Source organism: Aphelocoma coerulescens, chromosome 3, assembly GCF_041296385.1.
Source record: "Aphelocoma coerulescens isolate FSJ_1873_10779 chromosome 3, UR_Acoe_1.0, whole genome shotgun sequence".
Lineage (NCBI taxonomy): Eukaryota > Metazoa > Chordata > Aves > Passeriformes > Corvidae > Aphelocoma > Aphelocoma coerulescens.
In genome coordinates, this window is record NC_091016.1 from 28,975,761 (window position 1) to 28,997,467 (window position 21,707).

The 21,707-nt window shown below is 40.4% G+C and overlaps 1 protein-coding gene across 2 annotated transcripts in view; it reads left to right on the plus strand.

Annotated features, from left to right (window-relative positions):
• Positions 1-21,707, plus strand: part of LPGAT1 (lysophosphatidylglycerol acyltransferase 1) — a 60,021-nt gene that overhangs the window by 25,520 nt on the left and 12,794 nt on the right. For both annotated transcript variants that reach the window (XM_069009583.1, XM_069009584.1), the window contains exons 4-7: positions 1,845-1,963; positions 5,910-6,005; positions 8,124-8,397; positions 16,989-17,115. In XM_069009583.1, the coding sequence (XP_068865684.1) occupies positions 1,845-1,963; positions 5,910-6,005; positions 8,124-8,397; positions 16,989-17,115 (616 nt within the window). The remainder of the gene's footprint in view (positions 1-1,844; positions 1,964-5,909; positions 6,006-8,123; positions 8,398-16,988; positions 17,116-21,707) is intronic.

Genomic DNA, 21,707 nt, shown 5'->3' on the forward strand with positions numbered 1-21,707 from the left:
TTTCTTCAAAACTGTTCTACGTTGTTCTATGGTTTAAATTATTATTATTTAATTGCTATGTTCCAGGGAAATATCTATAGTAAAGGAATGTGTTTATTTTCTCTGGCTTTTGTATATTGGTTGCTTAATAGAAACACTGAAGTAATAATTTCAGGGTTGGCACGTGGTTGATTGATTTCCCTTTAAAACAATTCTCATTTCATCTTGGTTTCCTGCTCTGTGGGTTACTGCCATAGTGAGATACGTGAAATATCTGATAAGGAAGGTGCACAGTCAACTACGACTGCCATGGCCAAGCATTTTCCAACTTCCATGGGGTTAGAGAGGACTTTAGAGGGAATTTGCACATAATGAGGAGGGAGGGATAAAGGGGATCTTCCAAGTTCATGGTGGGAAAAATAAGAAGAGATCTCTGCTTAGCTTTCTCAGGGAAAGGAAAGGAGATTGAACATTATGGAATGAATAGTCCTCTTCACCTTCATATCTCTAGTCTGATTTTATCTACTTGTGAGCAAATACAGCATTTTGGGTTTTTTTACTTTGTGTTCAAGTCTCAATTCAGTACTCATTTGGGAGCTGTTAGAAAGTAATAAAGTGGCAGTTTTCAAAAGTGTGATGCTAATTGCTTTCTTCAAGGACAGGGAAGCTATGCATGGGTTATTGCTTCTTGTCTTCAGTGTGTAGGCTGTTAGCTTTGCATCAGCTAAACCATCTATTAAAAGACAGATAGTAGTAAAGTAATTGTCCTGTTCTGAGAGTTTTTCACTGCCTAAAGAACTGCTAACAGTACAAAAGAGTCAGTAGTGCAGGTGAAATACTTCCTTTGTTGTCAGAACTGAAAATAATAGCCAGTAAGAACCACTTAAGGTACTGAACAAACACAGAAAAATAGTTATGTCCTACATGCACAGGCAATACCTCTTATTTTTCTTTTGGAACCTAATAGAGCTCCTCTGCCTGTCCATCCTTTCCCTTTACCCTGCACTGCTGTGTCCATCCCTTTCATTGAAGAAAGACAGACTCTTCATCCCAATAGCAGCATTAGACAGTCTGGTCTTTACTTAGTTACTTCGTGATGATGGAATTACCAATTTTAACCCCTCTTCCTTATCTCAGCATGGTTTTGATAGTGTAAATGCTGGATGATAAACAACTAACTGTATCTTCCTTCTGACATCATTCTTGCTGCTGGAGCATCTGGTCTCTGGTCTGCAAAAGAGTGACTAATAGTTTCTGTCATCTGAGCAGCATTTTCTGAACCCACTTTCTTGCCTATAGCTAACTTGTTTAGATTTGAATGAATGAGTTTGTTTAATGTAGCATTTTAAACCTAATGATCCAAATACAGATCTTTTTGTTTTGCTTTTACTGGAGTAGAATAATAATAGTGAGTGTAGCAATGAAAAAAACTTGATAGGTCTAAAAAACCTCAAACACACCCAGCTAGAAAAACCCACTGTTGACAATATCATTTTCTTTTTAATCTAGTGGGGTGATATAGATGAATATGAAAGCTGGGTCAAAAAGCTTATGTAATTTTCAGACCCTAAATATAGAATGGTGTAATGACACAAAGAGATCAATGTCTGTGCACATGTTCTGGTAGAGTATTTTTGTTTTGTTCTTATTCTGTGCATGCAATTTAGAACTAAGCTGGATACCCCCTGCTTGGAAAAATGGTCTTGCTAATATTCCTGCCTTATGCTATGTATCAATTTAAATTGACATGTAGCATGTAGGTTTCTTTATGATAATAGTCTGGGTGTGGGGTCGTTTTGTTTTGTTGATGGAAAGATTTCCCTGTGCTCACTGTTAAATTTACCTTTTTGTTTTTTTTTTAATAGTAGTGGAATGGGGTGATGACGTTAAAGCAGTGTCAGAAGACGAAGCCATGGTGCTGGTGAACCACCAAGCGACGGGTGACGTCTGCACTCTGATGATGTGCCTTCAGGATAAAGGCACGGTAGGCTACACCCGGGGCGTGGGTGCTGCTGTGTGTGCGGTGTTCCCTCGGGACTGCTCGCATCCGTGTGTGGCCCTAATGGCTCACTTTGGGGTGTTAACCCACCAGATCATCTCCCTAGGGAGGTTTTTTTTGGATTTGGTCCAAAGTGACAGCCGGTAGCTTGGAGCAGGTACAGACCCCGAGTGTTGTCTTTGGAGAAGGTCAGATGTGGGCTGAGTCGCTGTGCATCCCGTTGAGGCTAACGCAGAGGGAAGCAGATCTCCTTGCATGGAATGATGGACTTGACTTCTTCCTCTCACCTCATGCCCTTGTGCAACTCATGCCAGCTTTGCTCAGACCAACACAGGTCTGGCTTCTTGGTTATGACTTTATTCCAGCATGGAATTTTTCTCAAAGTTAGAGCACGCCGTGGATGGGATTTTGGTAGGAGTGAGGGCATGCCAAAGTTAAGCTACCTAGCAAAGGTCAAAATTGCGTGAGCTCTTATTTCACAAGCCCTTAAGCATTTCTTGGTGAGAAGTGGAACTAAGGTTAATTGTTTCATGCATTACTGTTCAGAAAATTCCTATCTAAGGAGTGGACACCAGAGTATAGAATCTAAACAGGAGATCATATTTATATACAAATTAGGTAGAAGGGGATGTGTGCAAGATTAGGCTGTAAAGGGTGGGAAGCATACCTGTCAAGCTGAAAAAATGCATCAGCTGTATGTGTCTTAGTGTTGTCTTCTTTCTTGAAGGGTCTTAGTGTTGCTTTCCTTCATCATCATCTGGTGAAGAAACAAGGAAACAAGAAGTGCTTTTTGCATCTGCACAATTTTTAACTAGCACTGTTTTTCTTAGTGCAAATTAATATAGTTAAGTATACGCTTAACCTTCATCAGTGATTCACCATTTTTTAGAAAGTTTTCCAGATCTTACTTATGACAGCCGAGCTGTTTAAGAAAAAACAATAAAAAAACCCTTTCAAACAACCCAGCCTCACAAAGTATGAACATGCCACTCAAGATGGAGCAGACTCCTTCCTTCCTTCCTTCCTTCCTTCCTTCCTTCCTTCCTTCCTTCCTTCCTTCCTTCCTTCCTTCCTTCCTTCCTTCCTTCCTTCCTTCCTTCCTTCCTTCCTTCCTTCCTTCCTTCCTTCCTTCCTTCCTTCCTTCCTTCCTTCCTTCCTTCCTTCCTTCCTTCCTTCCTTCCTTCCTTCCTTCCTTCCTTCCTTCCTTCCTTCCTTCCTTCCTTCCTTCCTTCCTTCCTTCCTTCCTTCCTTCCTTCCTTCCTTCCTTCCTTCCTTCCTTCCTTCCTTCCTTCCTTCCTTCCTTCCTTCCTTCCTTCCTTCCTTCCTTCCTTCCTTCCTTCCTTCCTTCCTTCCTTCCTCCCTCCCTCCCTCCCTCCCTCCCTCCCTCCCTCCCTCCCTCCCTCCCTCCCTCCCTCCCTCCCTCCCTCCCTTCCTCCCTCCCTCCCTCTACTGCTTTCTGACTGGATTAGGACTGATAAATGTGGGTTTTTTTTCTGATTTGGAACAGAAAGCAGTGCCAGGAAGGGTGCAGTGGAGACAAAAATGCAGCTTGCAGATTTCAAGATGTGTTTCATTGTTAAGTTAGGGACACTTGAAAGATGAAAGTCAGTCTATCCAGGTTGCATTGTGAAATCTGTGTAGGCTGAAATGAAAGTGGGCCTGTGTAATAGGAGGCACCTAGATTATTTTTTATATAGTTGGTAAAAGCTTTTTCTAGCTTCTGAACTTAGTTAACCACCAAGCACGAAGGAAAAAGGACCTGAAGTGGCATCCAAAAGTTCTTTGCATCCATTAACAACTATGAATTTGTGTTCAAAACACTTCTGAGTGTCTTTGTTTAAACCTCCTTCAAATGCAAGTGATAAGAGGCTCATCTCATAAGTGTTGTTTCATTCCTGAGGATGCTAAATAGAGGAGTCACTAAATAGAAGAGTTACCAACAAAATTTTGCAGTGTCCTCTACTCTGCCCTTGGTAGCAGAATAAAATGATTATCCATTAATCTCGTTTGCCTTTTGATTGCAAACAAGATAACTGTGTCCTATTCTTTGAACTGCTTTTTGATTTGATATGTTAGTGTGTGTATATATTAATTCATACATGAAAGTACTTTCTCTTTGTACTTCCTACCATTGGCTGGGCTTGCAGATGGATTTATGATCACTGAACTCTGAAGTTTGTCTCTTTGTAGCCCACACGCAGCAACCTGTGTGTGTCTTAGTTATAATTTGCATGGCACACTTACCTTTGACAAAATCTCATCACTCCTTCTCAGGAAAGACTGAGGGAGCCCAGGGATGCTAGTTAGAAGCCCTGTGTCACCTAAAACAAGGTGAGATGGACTTCAGACTCTGAAGAGCAGTGATCAACTTGCAGGATAAACCTGCCATCATCTAAAGAAAAAGACAGTAACATGTGGTATGGTAGGGGAGAAGCACTAGCATTGCTGGGCAGGAGTTCCTCATCCACGATTGCCATAGAACATCTGGAACCAGTGCTGACTCCTCGAAAGACACATTTTCTTTCCAGCAAAGCAGAGTATTAAGCTTGCTTATCTCCTCCAGTAAGATAAGATTATGTTGGTTCAGCTTCTGCTTGGTATAACAGAACAGTAGATGTCAAAGTGCCAAAGTAGTAGATGAACACTGGCAGGCCTGAGTACTGCTGCAGGCTAAATCATCATTAGTGAAATTTTGGTGGTGTTTTTATCAAAGGATGTGGTTCCCTACACCAGCCTGTCACCTTTGGGTGATGCGTGGGCACGAGCTCATTGTAGTGCCTTGGAGAGCAGTAACACCTCTCAGTGATGCTTTTTTAAACTCTTGTCCTTAGGGCACACCTTTTCCTTGTTTTTTCCTCCATAAAGCTTTTTAATATAGTGAAATGGAAAGAATGTTAATGTCTGCAGAGGAGAATTTTGCTTTAAGATCCTCACTTTTATTTAACGTAGGCCTGGAGATAGCTGTAGGATAAACAATTTCACCAGTGTTAGTCTCAAGTAAGGAATTATATCTAGGAACTAATTTTTCTTTTGTCACTCACAAATACATAGTGTGCCTTTGGTCCTTCAGATGTGTAGCATCTAGTAAGGAATACCATTGGCAGACAGGAAGGGATACTAGCATGTCATCTTTATTTCTTAGGCTGCTTTTTTTTGTCTTTGCCTCAAAATATGTGAGAAAGATGCAAAGCAGAAGGTGCTTGAATGATCATCTGACCACCAGAGAAATGTCACAGTCTTTCATATTCTTTTTTGATAGTGGTAAATGGAAGCGTACTGTGTTACATGACTTCAATTTCACTGAGCTTGAATCAGTCTTGATGTGGCCTCATAACACAGGGAAGAGAAAAGGTAGACTAGCCTAAGATTGGGAGCATGTAAGGGACACTCAATTTTCCAGTTTTGGAGACCCAGTTCCTACCCCTCTCAAAATCTACATGTCGAAGTGATAGAGGAAAAAGACCTTGTGAGAAAAGAAGCTTTTCCCTTCTCTTACTTGCTTGGTGGGGATTAAGTCTCCTATTTTAAATCTCGAAGGACTGAACAGGTAAACTGTCTGCCTTCACGGTCCTGTAAGAAGTGATGGTCAAGTGAACCAATTGGCTCAGCCTCTGTTTTTGCCTTCCCACTGTGCTGCTTGCCTGGGACAAGCAGCAGGGTTTAATTAAATTCTCAAGGATACATGTGGCTGCTCTGCCATGGCTAATATCGTAGAACTGTATATTACATTACAAAAAGGCAGCTATTTAATCCTACTCTTGAGGGAGAAGCATAGCACCTGTGCTGCTTTATGTTTTGGGGCGTAAAGGACCTTATTCTATGTATTTGCTAGTTCTATTGCTGTTGTGAGAGTGACAAGAATGTGACCAGGATATTCATAATTCTCTGCACCTGATATTCACTCACTCTTTTAATTATTTTTACTTTGCAGGTTGTCCGTCAGATGATGTGGCTGATGGATCATATTTTTAAGTATACAAACTTCGGCATTGTGTCTCTAATCCATGGAGACTTCTTTATAAGACAGGTAAATTGAAACTCATAATAGTGCTTTGATTTATCCTTTTATTTGGAACACTGTAGTGTTACAGGACTTACTTCTCATCTCCTGGTTGGTTTGCACGATGAAATAACTATGCTATAAAGTGTATATTTGGGAGGTCTTTGTTCTGAAAAAGCCTCATTTTCCAATCTAATTTTATTATTTGCACAGCACAAATGCTTATGAAATCCAGTTGTGATGGGAGCCTGAGAGAGGTGTACAAGCAAAATACATGGGCAGTCCTTTTTGTCTCTGTTTCTGAGCACACCTCTCATCTTTCCTTAGTGACCTTGAAGCCATGCAGAGAGTCTGTCTGGTTAGGTCGCTGTTGTGGCTGTCAAAGTTCCAAATTAGGAAAGGCAGGGCCGTCCCTTTTGATGGTGACATAGTAGTGGATCAGTTTAAAGTGGTGATGGACCTATGCAAATAGGAATTAACTGATTCTTGAAGGTTAATTATTATTTGAGCATTAGGAAGGAATGTTGAGCTCAGCATCTGAAATAATGAGTGAGACCCTCAGATTATTTCATACAGTTTGGGTAGGGTTTTTTGTTGTTTGATGGCTGTTGGTCAAGCTGCACCCTCAAAGTAGAAACTCAGGAGGCCAATGAAAAGCATGAACTGCAATATCCACCATACATGTTTCGTTCCTCTCCTCGTTTCTTTGACATAAAATGTCAAAATGGACATAAAATGTGTGGAGAGCCAGAGAGAAATAATGAATTTTCACATTGCAGAGAAGAAGATAATTTACTCAGAATGAAATAAAGAAATGCTTAATCACAGCAGAACACAGCTAAAGTGAGATTTCTCGCTAACACTAGAGGCATAGTTAGACAGCCTCAGGCACAATTAGATAAAACAAAGGTCTCTAGAGGCACACCACTGTGTGTTGTGAGAGGATGGAAGGAAACAAGGTTGGATGCTTTGTAAAATACCAATCTATTCCAGCAGTTAGGATTTACAAGATGCACATTTTGAGGTACACAGGGCCATCAGCTTGTTACTTGTAATTTCTGCATGTGGGGTTGCAATTCCAGTTACAAAACCAAACCATTGCTGAGCTGTGCAAACGAAGGCTTTTCCTCATTTTTGTAAGGTGGTTGCTATACACAACATCACAAATAAAATGACATCATCGTGGGTCTAAGTATAAACCAATTGAAAATAAAATGTTTCTAGGCTGTCAGCCTTTGGGTGTGGCAAAATACTTCATGTGAGTGAGTAATGGTCTTCTGCCTAACTCTAGAAAGGCCCTAGTAATAGTTGGATGGTTATTGTTCACTGCTCTTGTCTTAACTGCTGTGCTATCCTGGAGTCCTGTGGTCTGATGAGAAAGGACTGGCTTAACTGAGGAACTTCTATATTGTTCTATAATTGCATTAATATGAGCAGGCAGAGCCTTTTCCTTCCCTCTCGTGGGAAGTTGGAAGTGATTGCAATTGTGAGACTTAAAGCTAGGAGAAACACTTTCACAAAATTCACCTTCAGTAAAATATTGTTTCTTCTTGTCTTTGACTCATCTCCACTCTGCCCATCTTCCTTACTCTGACCAAAAAAACCCAACCAACCAACAAACAGGGGAAAGTTTGTGGCAGTTTTGTTGACATTTCAGAGAATTAAAATCACCTCTGCTGAGGAGAGCTTTAATTTTGCCCTCCTGTGTCTTTTGAGTGATTTGACAAAGTCACTTTGGAGCACTCCAAAATGCTAATTAATGTAAATAGATTCCTCTGAAAATTTGGGTGGCTTGGTGCGTGCAGAGATGGGAAAAGATTGTTCCTGAAGATATTTCTGCAGTAATTAAGGATGTATCTTACTGTTCTTAAGTGAAGAAGTCGTCCTAATACATTAAAGAGGAGAAATGAACGAGTCATTGGAGTGATGCAGATTTGAGTGAGGTCTGTGGTTCTGCTGTGGTAACCCAGCTGAGGCCTGGTCTGTTGGCCTCCAGTAGGTACTCCGAGGAGAACATTGCTTTTTGTTGTCTCAGGGGATTATTTTTATCTCTGAAAAGAGAGAAACCTTAGAAATACAATAATTATGTCTGATGTTGTCTCTTTAAAACATTCATTTTATTTAGATAATGTTTTACCATTTCAGGGGAGAACACACCGTGACCAGCAGCTTGTGTTACTCAAAGATCATCTAGAAAAGTATTACAGGAGCCGCAATCGGAAATGGATTGTTTTATTTCCAGAGGGTGGCTTTCTTAGGAAAAGGAGAGAAACAAGCCAGGCATTTGCCAAGAAAAACAACTTGCCATTTCTTAAACATGTCACCCTGCCAAGACTTGGGGCAACACAAGTAATTCTGAAAACACTTGTAGCGCCGCAAGAAAATGGAACTCCATCAGGTGGAGACACTGTGAGAAAAGGTAAAGATCACTTCACTCTGTGGGTAAAAAGAAAGTTAAATATCAAAGATTTGAGTTAAGAAAAACATTGTGTTGAATTGGTCTCTTGAAATATCAGATACATTCATAATGGGCCATTGTATTTTATATGAACGTTTGCATATTTAGTTTTAGTTCTGCTAACTTTATTTTTGACCTTCAGACAAAAAAAAAAAAAGAAAACCTTAGTTTTAATTTGATTTAGTCTGTGATACGGCTGCATGAATGCTTGGTGTGGCTCACATGACAGTGAAGCAGATACTGGACTAGGCACCCAGTGAGCAAGAGGCTGATCCACTCCTTTCAGCAAGATTGATGGTTTGTGATAGCATGGAACTATAGTAAAAGTATTTCTGGAATACTCTAACTGCATTCATGTTTTTATTCTGGGCTTTAAAAGTTTCTTTGCATCCACTGCTTATACTTTATCCCTCTTCTTGAACTGCTTTCTGTTCAGCTCAGGTTCTTCTGTTCTGATCTTTGTGTTGCCTGTCCCCATTGTGGCTGGAGTTAACTATCACTGATTACTAAATTTGAAGGATTGTTTGGCTGTCATGTCAGAAGAGTTACGAGGGAATAAGAATAATCCTGCAACATTTTTGTTCTGGGATGCCTGGGCTGTAGGGGAGGGTATAGCTGGGGTATAAATAATGCCTGTAGTTATGGGACATGGTGCTTTAGTCTCTCAGTTTTTAAAATTAACTTCTTGGCATGTTCGAGAGCAGGGTTAGATCTTACTTAACTTCCTTGTGGATTCCTGTTACTTATTACAGAAACAATGGGTTGGGGGGTTGTGGTAGTTCCTTATTGATGGGTGGTGCTGGTGTTTCCATAGGCAAATTCTGGTAATCATTTAGCAATTTGAAACAAAGATCCTTACTAATGAAGCCACGTAGGCAGAGGACTTTGGATTATTTTCTGTCTGAAGTTCAAGTTGCAGGGTTAGCAAGAACCCTCATACAGAAATTGCTTCCAGATTTTTAGTTTTGAAGTTACTCTTGTCAACGTAGGAAATAAATTGAGGTGAAGTTGTTGGAGAAGTAAAGGTAGGATTTAAAATGAGCTGAAAAATCAAGCTGTGGAATGCATCAGAGTGTTTCTTGTCAGACTACATTCAGAAAAGAAAGGCTGAAGAAAGCTCTTGTTGTCATAAAACATTTTAGGTTTAAAAGAGAGAAACTGAATACCCTGATCCTTGTTAAAAAGTTTGGGTTTTTTTGAGGAGAAAAGTTTGGCCTGTTCTGTTCTATTTCTTGCCATCTCAAAAAGATATGAAGAGTAAGAAGTTTCCCAAATTAATTACAAGTCTTCTAGTTCTGGAGGGAGACCAAAAGTTCTTGTCAAATACCAATTTTATATTTTCCTATTCTTGGGTTGCAATCAACTTAGCTGAACGTCAAACTGGCTTCCTTTTTTTTGTTTCTACTTTGAGTGGCATGATTCAGACTCTAGAGAAATGAGCATTTGATAGTAGTTGACCTAAGGGGGTAGTAAAATAAAGGAGTTCCCTCAGAAATAAAATGAAACCATATTGTCCATCCTACTCAAGGAAAGATAAATGGGCAAAAAAATAGGAATGAAATGCGTGGGTTTAGCTGTCATTCTTTCATAGTAATGGACTTGAAAGTATACTAAAAAGGATGAAAAAGAAAAGTGAAAGGAAATTTTATATGCTAGGAAAAAGTAGTATTTGGTACATAGTGACACTGATGTATTTTATGTCTTCTCTTCTTTTAAGCTCACAAAAATGTTTCTAGCATTGTAAAACTTCCCTTTTAGAGATGTATGAAATCTTAGCTCTTGGTTTGTATCTTGTATAAAAGATTGTTCCTCTAATCTATTGCTTTCTGAATGCTTTTATTGTTCTCTTGCCATGCTAGAAAATGTTCAGTTGAATGAAATAGTTGGATAAATTGATAAGGTTATATTATAAAGTTAGAAGCCTTACAAGTTAGTGAACATTTTTACTTTTAATCTCTTCTCTCTTAACCTGTTTTTAATCACATGGAAAACCCATCTCAGTGAAATCAAGCTTCCCTCCTGTTCATGTGACCGTTGTTGAGATGTGGGTGCTAGAGCCAGGTGTAGTGCCCACAATAAAGGTTTTGCCAGGGACTTGCATGGAGACTGCCTATAAACTTTTTGTACATTATAATTTTACTCCTTTGCTTGGGAAGTGGTTTCTTTATCAGAAGCATCACACTTCTGAACTTCATGGTTTGCTGGACACATTTTTCATCTGCAGCACTTCTTGTGCTCTCTATACTGTTGTAACAATGTTCCTGGAGTCCTGGGTTGCCAAATTATTCCGCTTACTATAATAAGCTTTCTACTCCATTATTTATTATTCTCCCTGTCTTTTTGTTTCCACCAAGCTTTACTGGTACTCATGGGAAATCACCTTCCTCTCCCACCTGATTTTCATTAAATTGGTTTATAGATTGAGTTCTCCTCATCAAAAATTATGTCCCCTTCCTGTTGAGTTTCCTGGGTAGCTATGTTATGTTGAGTCATGATACACAGTTCTGTTCTTGACTGCTCTCATTTTATTAGTGCTTAATTCATTTTAAATGATCCTTGTAGCTTTTATACTATTATAAATTTGATACCATTCTACTTTTTCAGCTGGAGTGATGCATAAAACTGGGTGAAAGAAGAAAAGATGACAAAGGCTACTATAATAAAAGATGGTTCATCCTTAAAATACTGTTATCCCAGTTTGACACAAACCGAGTCAGATACAATTGTTTGATCATGTCACGCCCCAGCTCCTCAGCCCAGCTGGCTTTTGTATGTCACATGTCACTGAAGCTGTGGCCTTTGAGTTGTAGTTCAAGAATTGGGCTAATTGTTGCTCAATGTTACATCATCTGTCCTCTTATAAGGTCTCTGATTTGATTTATGGCATCCCTTTGGTAGAGGTGCGTTTATGTTGAGAAAGGTAACCTCCCCAAAGATTCATTAGTCTTAATTATGATACTGGTATTCTTTATATCAAATCCCCTTTGCAATTTATTTTTATGCTAGTAATGAACTTCCCACAGTTTAGTAGCTGATTTTTCTTCTGTAAAGTGACAGGAAGAACAAGTGTTCCTGAGCTGGACGATTAATACTGTTTGATAATTGTTGTACTTAAACTGCTCAGTTCTTTATCAGTGGCTTTTCCAGGACAAGCAGCCTCTATTGTCTTAATTTTCTCCTCTTAACAGTTTTCTTTCATATTTAAAATCCTAAGTACCAGCTTTCATCAGAGTGAATTTTAACTTATTGCTGGTAAACACTAAATTAAGTTACTAAAATGCTTGTTGCTTCTGCTGCCTTTTGAAACTCTAGTTTAATTTAACAAAATAATGTAATTTTATTCCTAAAAAAATAGAAGGATGGAAAACCATAGGAAAGGTAGTAGAGTCATTTGATAGCATGACCACTGTTGAAGGTAAACAGTGCAGAGAGTGTGTAGCTAAGTGGTGTCTGTCCCTGAAAAGAGAGTTTAAGGTACTTCTGGTGTCTGATGAAAGCCTCCAGATGGGACAGATGGGCCAGCACTGCTGCCAGCACCTGCATTCCAGAAGAAGGTTTTAATGCAGGATAGAAATACGGGCAGCATAAAAATACTTCATCACCCTAACCCTGTAGTGACCCAGGTGTGTGTTTGCAGGGGTATTTTACTGGTTTGGGTTTTTGAATTTTTTTTTAGCACAACACTTCGTCTTTGACATGGTTGCAAATACAGTGTTTTTTCAGTTGATAAGAATTGATTTTGTGAGTTTTAGAACTATCAAAATGTTCTAAATGCCCCAAACTGGCAATTCAAAGGAGATTGGAGCTATTGTTCTTCAAAGGTGCACATTCCAGAGCTTATTTTTGATCAGACTTGCTCTAGTCTGTTTTTTTAAATTCTGTTTTATTTTACCATGCAGCAGTTTGTTGTCTGATAAGCTGTTGCTATGAGCTTTGTTGGAGTCATACTGAAATCTTACCTTGCTGTTCCCAAATGCAGCAGAGTACATTCAGTTCTGATGCTGTTTCTCAGAGAAATTAAATTTTCACTTCTGCAAGGCTGTACATTGAACTTCATAATTGATTTTTTTAAAAATCAAACTCTCTGATTTGCTGTTACATGAGGAATGTGACCTGAATAACATGTGAGAAAGCTTTTGATGGTTGTTCTTATTTCCCTCTGGAAAAAGGGCTTCTTGTGGTCTGTTATGTCAGGATTTTGGAATGATTTGTGAGATGCTCAGTCTGAAAGTTAATCGTTGGAGAAAAAAAGTTAATTCTGAGGTCAGTGATCCAGTTGATCACACAAGGACAAGTAGAGAACAAGGGACACATTACGACAATGGATTGCTATGCATGGAGAGCCACCAGCCTCTTTTGGCTGCATTCTGAGTGCTCAGGAAACCACACCTGAATTCTGGTGAATGCTGGCAAGTGTTTTCTTTTTCAGGTGCAAGCTGCAGGCCTCAGGTGCACACCTGGTTGGTGCATTCTTTCCCACTCTGGGTCCAGTCTGGCAGAGTGACACCATCCAGAGCTTGGCTGAAGGCGAGGTTTCCCACTGAAATCTGTCTATGACTTGTTCTGTTTCTCAGTGGAAAGCACTGACTGTCTGCTGGTGGGTTTGAGGGGTTCTGCACATTGTCTAATCTGGTGTTTTAGCATCAGTTGACCCTAGGAAGTAGCAACCCCCAGGGAGGATGAAGAGGGGGAGCAAAGAGAAGCTCTGAACCCTGATAAATTTGTGATTGTAGACAATCAGGTATCTGCTGTGAGAGGACTTTGGAGGATGACAGATCATGAAGTGTCTTGAAGACACTGATGGTAAGTTGCTTCTTAAGTGAAGATGGAGCAACTGAATATCACTGAATCCACAGTGAAGAAAATAGTTGTGAAGATTTGCCTCTGCTGATGATTTGGAAAAAAAACCCCAAACCCCCAAACAACAAGCAAGTTAGGAAGCTGTTTAAATTTTATTTTTGATCTTTTTTGTGTGGGCCAGAAAGCTGCTGTTCCATGTGATTGTTCAGTTTTGTCTCAGCACTCATAAGGCAGGAATGTACCATTCACACTGAGGTACATCACTGCTGTGTGGTTTGGGTGCTGTTGTGTAGGGCAGATGCACAGAACGTTTATGGGCTATTTAAAGAGAATCAGACTGTTAAAATTTTGAAGCAGTTGGAGGAATCAAAATCTTCACCTGTGCTGAAGGTGGCAAGCAGACTGACACGGCAGAAAAAAACCCGATGCTTGGAAAGATCAGCCTAAGTATGGCCTCTGCAGCAGCTGCTTCTGCTGAGGTCTCTGACAGGCTGCTCAGTCTTTCAGCAAGTACTAGAAATGAAGAAGAAGAGTGTCTTTTAATGATAGGTAGAAAGTTGGAAGAGTTTGGCTGTCAGAACCATGCAGCCGAGTTGGCCAAGCCAAGCTGTGTGAGAAGGAGTTCTTGAGCACAGGTATAGGCAGCTCCCTGATTTTCAGCTACAAAATGCCAGACCTGAGATTCACACCACAACTAATGCAGCAGTCTTTGTTTTGAGCTCCTGTTAATGTGCTCTATTTAAAAAATAATAGGGTTTATCCTTGGTCAAAGGTCTGCTTAAACCTGAAAGCAGCATCCTTGGAGATATTTAGGTACCACTCCTCTGTGTTTTGTGCAGTTGTCATGTTCTTTCCCAGTTTCAGGATCTGTCAGAGCTCCCTGGCTTTAAAATAAATTTGCTCCTGAGCAGGTTGCAACACAGTATAACCCCCCCAAAAAAGATAGCAAGATGTATTTCAAAATTAATTTTCTTAAATCCTTGGTGACTTATATTTTTTTGGCAGTCTGATATCTTGGATGATTATGTAAGGCTTATTTTAAACCAGAGCATGCAAAAATACTGTGATTTGCGAGCACGTGGAGGTAGCTGCACTAACACCTGCTTGCTCTAAAAGAAGGTCTATAGAGGCTGATGTTACTGTCACAGTTTTTTTTTCTGGCCTGGGATTTCTGGTGGGCTGTCAGAATTTTTTCCCCCCACCCTGCCCTGAAAAGGGTTGGAGGTGAGTTTGGAGCTGGATTGAGGAATCCAGTGCAGTAGCAGCTCTCCTCCACAAAAGCAGAAGGTAGGAAATCAGCACAGCAGAGAACTGCAGGAGTCTTCCCTTAATGAAGTGCAAACCATTATCCACTGAAAGAACAGCTTTAAATACAGCTAAATATTGAATAAATAAATTATTTTGAAACACTTTACTGTAAATAATAAGAAAATGTGCCCATATTCATCTGGCACTTTTTAATTGCAATTAATGATCTTTTTTGCTTACTCACTTAGGCAATTTACTTGTCTTTATCCATTCTTGCTTTACATCTGGGAAAACAATAACTTGAATGACTTTGTTTCAAAATCTATTTCTAAATTAATAGTTCTGTTGATTTAATATTAATTTCATATTGGCTCTTCTCTGAATCATTGCTACTTTTAAAATGGAGCACTCTGTAGTTAGTGCTTTTCTTAAGAGAGACTCGACAAGCACTCTGTCATGATGCTGGCAAGCCTGCAGCCTCCAGTTCTCGTTTCACACGTCTGTCAGGGGTTTAAAATACTGTATTTCCAGAAGGTAACACTGAATGTTTCAGCTTGACCTGAGCAGCTTGCCCTGGGTCAAATTTTAGAATAGCATGTTGCATGCTACTAAGAACTCAAAACCTAAATTTTAGGAAATGCTGTCTAGCCCTGTTGGAGTAGTGCATTTGTAATGAAGCAGTACAACTCCACTGATGAGCAGACACCAAGAAAACACTGGCTGCTTGTTAAAATAATTGATAGATACATGTGATGGCATTGCTGTAATTTTCTTTTCACACTTAATTAAATTAAATTAAATGCAAATTAAATGAAATTAAATGCAGGTAGAAACTGGCAAGCCAGTGCTTGCATGTACATTCTAGCTGGAGTCAGTAACTGAGGCTTTCAGGGTGCTGCTCAGACTGAGTGCTGCACATCTCTTCAGGTGTGTGGTAGGGCTCCTGTAAAATTAGAGCAGCCACTCTGGGTGAGGCCACACATCTGTCTAGCCCAACATCTTGTCCATGACTCCAGGTGGATTCCAGAGGAAGAGTGTGAACATAGCACACTTGCATCATACTTCTCCCACATATTCTCCAAGCTTCTGACAGTTTCCTGTGTGGTGGGTTTCCCCAAGGTGGGGGTTTCTGCCTGCTCAGTTAACCCTCCATGTACTTACTCAATTTCCTCTTGAACCCGACTCTTGGCATCCTTGATGTCCTTTAGCAAGGAATTCCCCATAGTTTCCCCTCCCCCCCCCCAGCACAAAGAATAATTTTTCTGTCTGCTTTGAAAACTTTTCCTCTTGGCTGAATTTTGAATGTCTGTTCTTGTATTGAGGAGGATGGTGAACAGTCAATCCTCATACATGTTCTTGGTGCTGTCAGTGTTCTTGTCAACCTCTGTTACATTTCTTTTGTAGCTTTCTCTGCTGCAGGCTTGAAGAGTATTGTGCTTTGTACTAAAAGCTAACACTTCTTACATGCTCTTGCCCATGGGTGGCTGTTTCTGATAGTCAGCTTTTTAAATCCTCAAAAATACTGCCTGGTGTGGTGTGAGCATATTGCTGTACTGGTGTCTCAAGCAGTAGGTGAGCATTACTCTGCTGGCCTGGGCATAACATGAACTCAGACACAAGACAGCTCTAGAACAGAGAGAAAATTGACAAGCTAAACTCAAAGCGCCATCTTGGCAGTGTGGCCTTCCTTCTTGGTTTGCTCTACTGATCTGCTGCTCTCCCTCTTAGCAAACCTGTGAATTGAAGATGTGCCAGAGAGGGGTCATGGCTAGGTTGATTTATGACCTGGACTGTTGCTGGTAGTAACCTATATTCAGATTTTATAGAGAGTCACAGAATATTCTGAGTTGGAAGGGACCCACAGATTTGATTCTCTTGAAAAATCATAGTAGAAAATACTTTCACCTCCTTTGATCCTTTTTTCAGTTTCTAAGTAAGCTGAGCAGCATATGAACATGGACTGGTGTCAGCCTTTCCTGGAACCTCGTGGGTGCAGTATCCTCCCCACTGTGAAAACTGACCATCTTCTGTTCCTTGCCTTCTTACACCCTGAAAGTGGTGTATTTCGTCTGTATTTCCTGCAGCTCACATTTTTAAGAACCTTTGAGGGGTCTGCATGGCTGCTGCTCCATCAGTGATCTTTTAGAAAGGACCAGGTGGTAAATGTGCTTGAAGTGCAGACCAGGAAGCTTGGATGTTTATGTTAGGATTTTTCCTTTTGGTGAATGGGGGGAAGCACCTGACTTTGAGGCCAAGATGTTGTGTGACTGTACTCATACCTGGTGAGTGAACTTGCTCTGTTCTGTGTACCACAGTATGTAAGAACAACAGAAATAACCACGAAAATAAAACCTAGGTCTAGCTGAAGTTTGTAAGAGTATTTCTGTGCTCTGTAATGAAATCTGGATTTGATTTTTGATGGTCTTGTGCCTCATACTTCATGAAGTAATACAAAAATGAGTAACTCTCAAATAAGTGACATGCAATTTGCTTTTTGTTCCTAGAGAGCAAATCCAAAGGCCTCCAGTGGGTGATAGATACAACCATTGCATATCCCAAAGCTGAACCTATAGACATCCAAACTTGGATTCTTGGCTACCGACAACCAACAGTGACACATGTACATTACAGGTAGGAAATAAACCTACTCCTCCTACACTGAACTCAAATATTCATAAATCAGTTGTATCAGTTCAGGATATGGGAAATCAATTGCAGTGGGAGTGGGATTTTTGTCTCACACAGGTGGGCAACTCATTTAAACACAATCTATTTTTTTTTTTTTAAAGTTCAGTGACTGTTCCTTACCTTAGGACACTTAAGTTTTGGATTAATGTCTTGTGGTTGAATAGAGTTGTGAGGAATATTTTTGAAGGCTAGCTAGGTCATCTTTTCCACCTTAATGTTAAGGTGTTGGTAAACCCAACTTGAATTTTTTAAATTTTGTTTTTTTAGTAATGACAACAAATTAAAAATCACTGTTGTTAAATAAACAGATTTCCTAATAAATTATTATATCTAATTTTCTGACAAAGAAAAGCTTTTCCACTCAAAGAATACTTTAAGTAGTTGAGGAAAGCAACTGGAAAAAGCAGCTGGAAAGTGTTGCAACTCTCATGACAGCTAGGATGGGAGACCATTAAAACTTCTCAGCAGTTATTTGACTCGAGACCTAAACTGATGGAGAGAGAAGTTGCATTTTGCTTTTAGATTACAGTTAATGCAAGTCTGAAATCTCCAGGAGTATTGTAACACTTTTCCTAAACCAAGTAAGTTGTTGCATTTTATCCCAGGATCACATTATTTTGTCTTACTCCCTTCTGATGATTTGGAGAGCCTTTAGACTTTTACAGAAAGCTTTCAAGTATCCATGTGGATCCCCTGGGTGGCAGTTTAAGTGGGAATGACCTTCTCCAGCATCGCTGCTGTGTCAGTGTTGTGTGGTGCAGAGTACAGGCTGCTTGCTGGAGCTCCTTTCCACAGCCATGTTTAAATCTGTCCTTACTTTTTATAGAAAGCTGCCTTCCAAGTTTCCCTGAAGGTGAACATACTTACACCCTAATTTATATAAGATAGCATTGTATCTGTTGTGCTTTATTCAGGTCACCTTAGTACTCTCTCAGATCTCTGGCTTAATTGCAAGTTGAATGTATTTAGAATTCTACTAAAGAGTATTTCCAAAAATACTTTCTTTAAAAACAACAGTAAGTTAACTTGAATTAATTTCCTGCTTCTGAATGTATATTCACACCTGTTTTTGAGTACAAACTTAAATATGATGTAACCTTTCTTGCATTGAACCACTTTGACCTGCTTAGACTGCTACAGTTTCCCATGGCACAGTGTGTAGCTGCTCGGGAGGGTGGTGGCCAGGAGCATTTCTGTTTGATCCTGCTAAGTTCTCCACTTGATGCCTTCAGTGGGAGCATCCCATTTCCCATGTGCTGCCAGGAGTGGATGAGTGGTCCCCCAGTGATGCTCTATGATTTTACAGAGTTTGCTCACATCCTGCCTTAGCTGTCCCCAGCTGCTCCTCAGTAGTTCTTAATTTTGATAACAATTGGGTATTGACTAATCCTTGCCCTTAACAGTGTAGGCAGGGATTAAATCAGTGACTGAGGTCTGAAAAGGCCTGTGTGGTGTCAAGGCCTGAGATGTCCCTTGTAAAGGTTGTGCTAAAGTTGTTAAAGAGGTAAAGAAGTTCTTTGAAACAAGCTCAGTTAGCAAAGGAAAACCCAAGATAAAGTGAACTTTGTCTTTAAAAATACGGAAATTGTCAGAGGTGTGTTTCTATTTTCCTGCATTTGACATGGATGTCCTCTGAAATTTTCTTTAAATGTACATCAAGTCTGTCTGCATAGGTATTATACTCCACTTTTCCTGCATTTAGTGCAATAAAATTTTGCTCATCTTTTTGTAATTTGGAATGTCTTGGGAGATTGCATTTGAAATAAATTTTAAGGGTAATTTTTGAACAACTGGGAAGAGAGCACAATAGCTTCTCATGTAATTTCTTTTAACTGAGTTAACAGGGGGGAAAAAGCGGCACCCTTTGGAAAAAGCAAAGAATAGTTTTGTCCAGATGCCATCTCTGCTATATGAAAGAAGAATCAGGATTTAAACATGCTTATTCCCTTTTAGAGTAGTCCAGAGCAAGGTACTGATGTATGACAGCAGTGGGGAAGAAAGGAACATTTTCTGTGCCACTCGAACTAGAGCAGAAGAGACTGCAGAGCTGCTTTTGTTGTGGTGGCTCACTCAGTCCCTTCTGCTGTGCCCTTTGATCACCACCTGTCTCTTTTTGCCTTACAGACTTTCTAATCTAGTGATTTCCTTTTCTCATAGCCTGGGCCTTTGCTGCAGGATTATTTCTTTTTCATTCTACTCAGGGAGCAACAGAAAAGTGTAGAGAGCACAGCAAGGAGCCTTATGTTACCATTTTTAGGTGCTTTTCTAGCTGATGGAAATGGCAGAGAAGGCTTGGTTTAATCCAGTAATCTTTTTTTTTTGAAAGCTCAATTTTGATAATGAGTTAAACCTTGCTTTTCAGGCTTCAATTTCAGTCCCAATGACACATTTCTCAGAAGTTCATAATTAGGCTAAGCTGTGGCCTGGTTTTCCTCTGGATGTCAAAAGAAACTTAAAATGAACAATTATCAAGTTTGAATCTAAAAACACAAGGTGTGAGAGCTTCACCCATCTATTGAATAACTTTTTGACCCTGACTAACTTGTCTCAGAACTTACTGGAAAGTGCTGCAATACTGGGTTTGCTCTCTGAAACACAACACTCAAGGAAAATACCTAATGAACTTGCTCCAGGTCAAATGGCACTGGGATTTTAGTGGGAGATTTCAGTCCATCTGGTGCAAGGCATGTCAAACTAGAGGCCATCACTATGAGACCTGCCTTGTAATGAGTCTGTTGGGAAGGTTTGTTTGCTCTTCTCAAATGGTTTAGCTTTATGCTTGGGTCGTTGCGTGGTGTGTGCTGACCAGAAATGCAGCCTCACTGCACTTCCACTCAGCAGAAATAAGCTTGAGTTGTTTGGTGTCCGTGTTTGGTGTCCAGCAAGGCCACAGACTGGCTGCAGTTCTCAGCTCCCACCATTTCTGTGCCAGTAGTCAGGTCTGCAGTTTATTTCTTTTCCTCTTGCACCAGGCACTTCATTAGTCTGATTGGCTTGGTGTTTCTCAGCCGATCAAGTTTGTCCAGCAGCAATTTCTCAAGTGCTGCAGTCCTGTGTGCAAAACCCGAGACTTACAAATTGAAAACACCCTGGGTATGAAGCTGACTCGGTGCTTAGCATCCCTTCAGTCAGGAATGGTGTAGGGCTGGGTTTTTTGCCCTGGTTTCCCGCGGGGTGATGCCCTTGGATGCCCACATCCCACGCTGGGGCTGTGTGACGGTGGCTGTGGTGCAGCAGCCCTGACGTCAGAGCCAGCCCGAGTCAGCTCTGACGCAGGGGTGGCTGTGCGTGAAGTGCCACACGGGCTGTTCCCAGCTCTGTCACCTTTCTTCTCTGTGCCAGCTTTTGTGCTGTGCTGCTGCTGCTGAAACAAGCCTTCAGCTGCTGAGGAAGTTCTATTTTTGTGTCTGCATTGATACAGATTTATTGAAATGAGCCAGGCTCCGAGCTATAAATAAGATGAAATGCATTGTGGTTGCTGGATGAGTGTTGCAGAAGGGCATCCCATTTGGCAGTGTATTTTAATGCACTTTTTTACGCAAGTAACTTATTTTTGGTCATGCCTGACATCTACCAACAGCCTCCACTGTCCTGGATTTATTTAGAGCCATTGAAGCAGCAAATAATATCATGACTTACATGGAGTAGCGAGTAATACAGAACTTCAGTTCAGGGTAGGACAGGTGATAAAAGGCAATTAGTACTTAAAGTGGTAGCTGTGAACTTCAGAATTTAAATACAGAATCGGAGGTAGTTTCTCCAATAAGGACCGGTTACAAGAAATTTAATGTTTCTAAATATGCCTTATTTCTGAAAATTCTTTGGTGTTTTCTGAGAAACGGCCTATCAGTAGCTAATTCCCCACAATTTCTCACATATGCCAACATGTCTTTGGCAGTTACATCTCCTGTTTTTAAAAATCCTTTCTTCTTTCCTGGACTGTCATTTATTCTAATATATTCTGGTGTGGGACATGGACACAAATCTGTGCAGTGGTTTAAGAAGTTGCTGTCCCTCAGTCAGGTACCCGGAGTGTCCCGCAGCTGTTGTCACCTTGAACCTGCCAGTAGGTGCCTCCAGCTGGAGGATAATGCTTCATTACTGAAAAAAGATTCTTTCACAGATTCCCACTGGAATGTGTCTTTATTTCCACCACCACTTCTAACTTCCCAGGGTGCAGCCTGTGCTGTGACTACTTTTACCCCTTTCCCACTTTCCCCAGTGACAGAAGAGCAGCTGTTCCCATGATGAGAAGCAAAAGAAGGTATTTCCATTCTCCTTGAATTTTCTGGTCAAGTTCTTATCCAGTCCTATTAAATTCCTTGTTTGCCATACCAGGAACAAAGATGCTCTTATTTTAATGCAATGTGAGGTTAGTTTTGCCCAAAAGCTAGAAAGATGCAAGTGCCCAAGAAACTCCAGGAGCTTCAGATGTTACGTGTTGACCTTATTCTTTGCCTTGGCAGTTCTGTTTGATGATATTTTATTTTCCTGAGGAGATCAGCAAACTGTTTGCTTCTAATGGTATTCCTCAT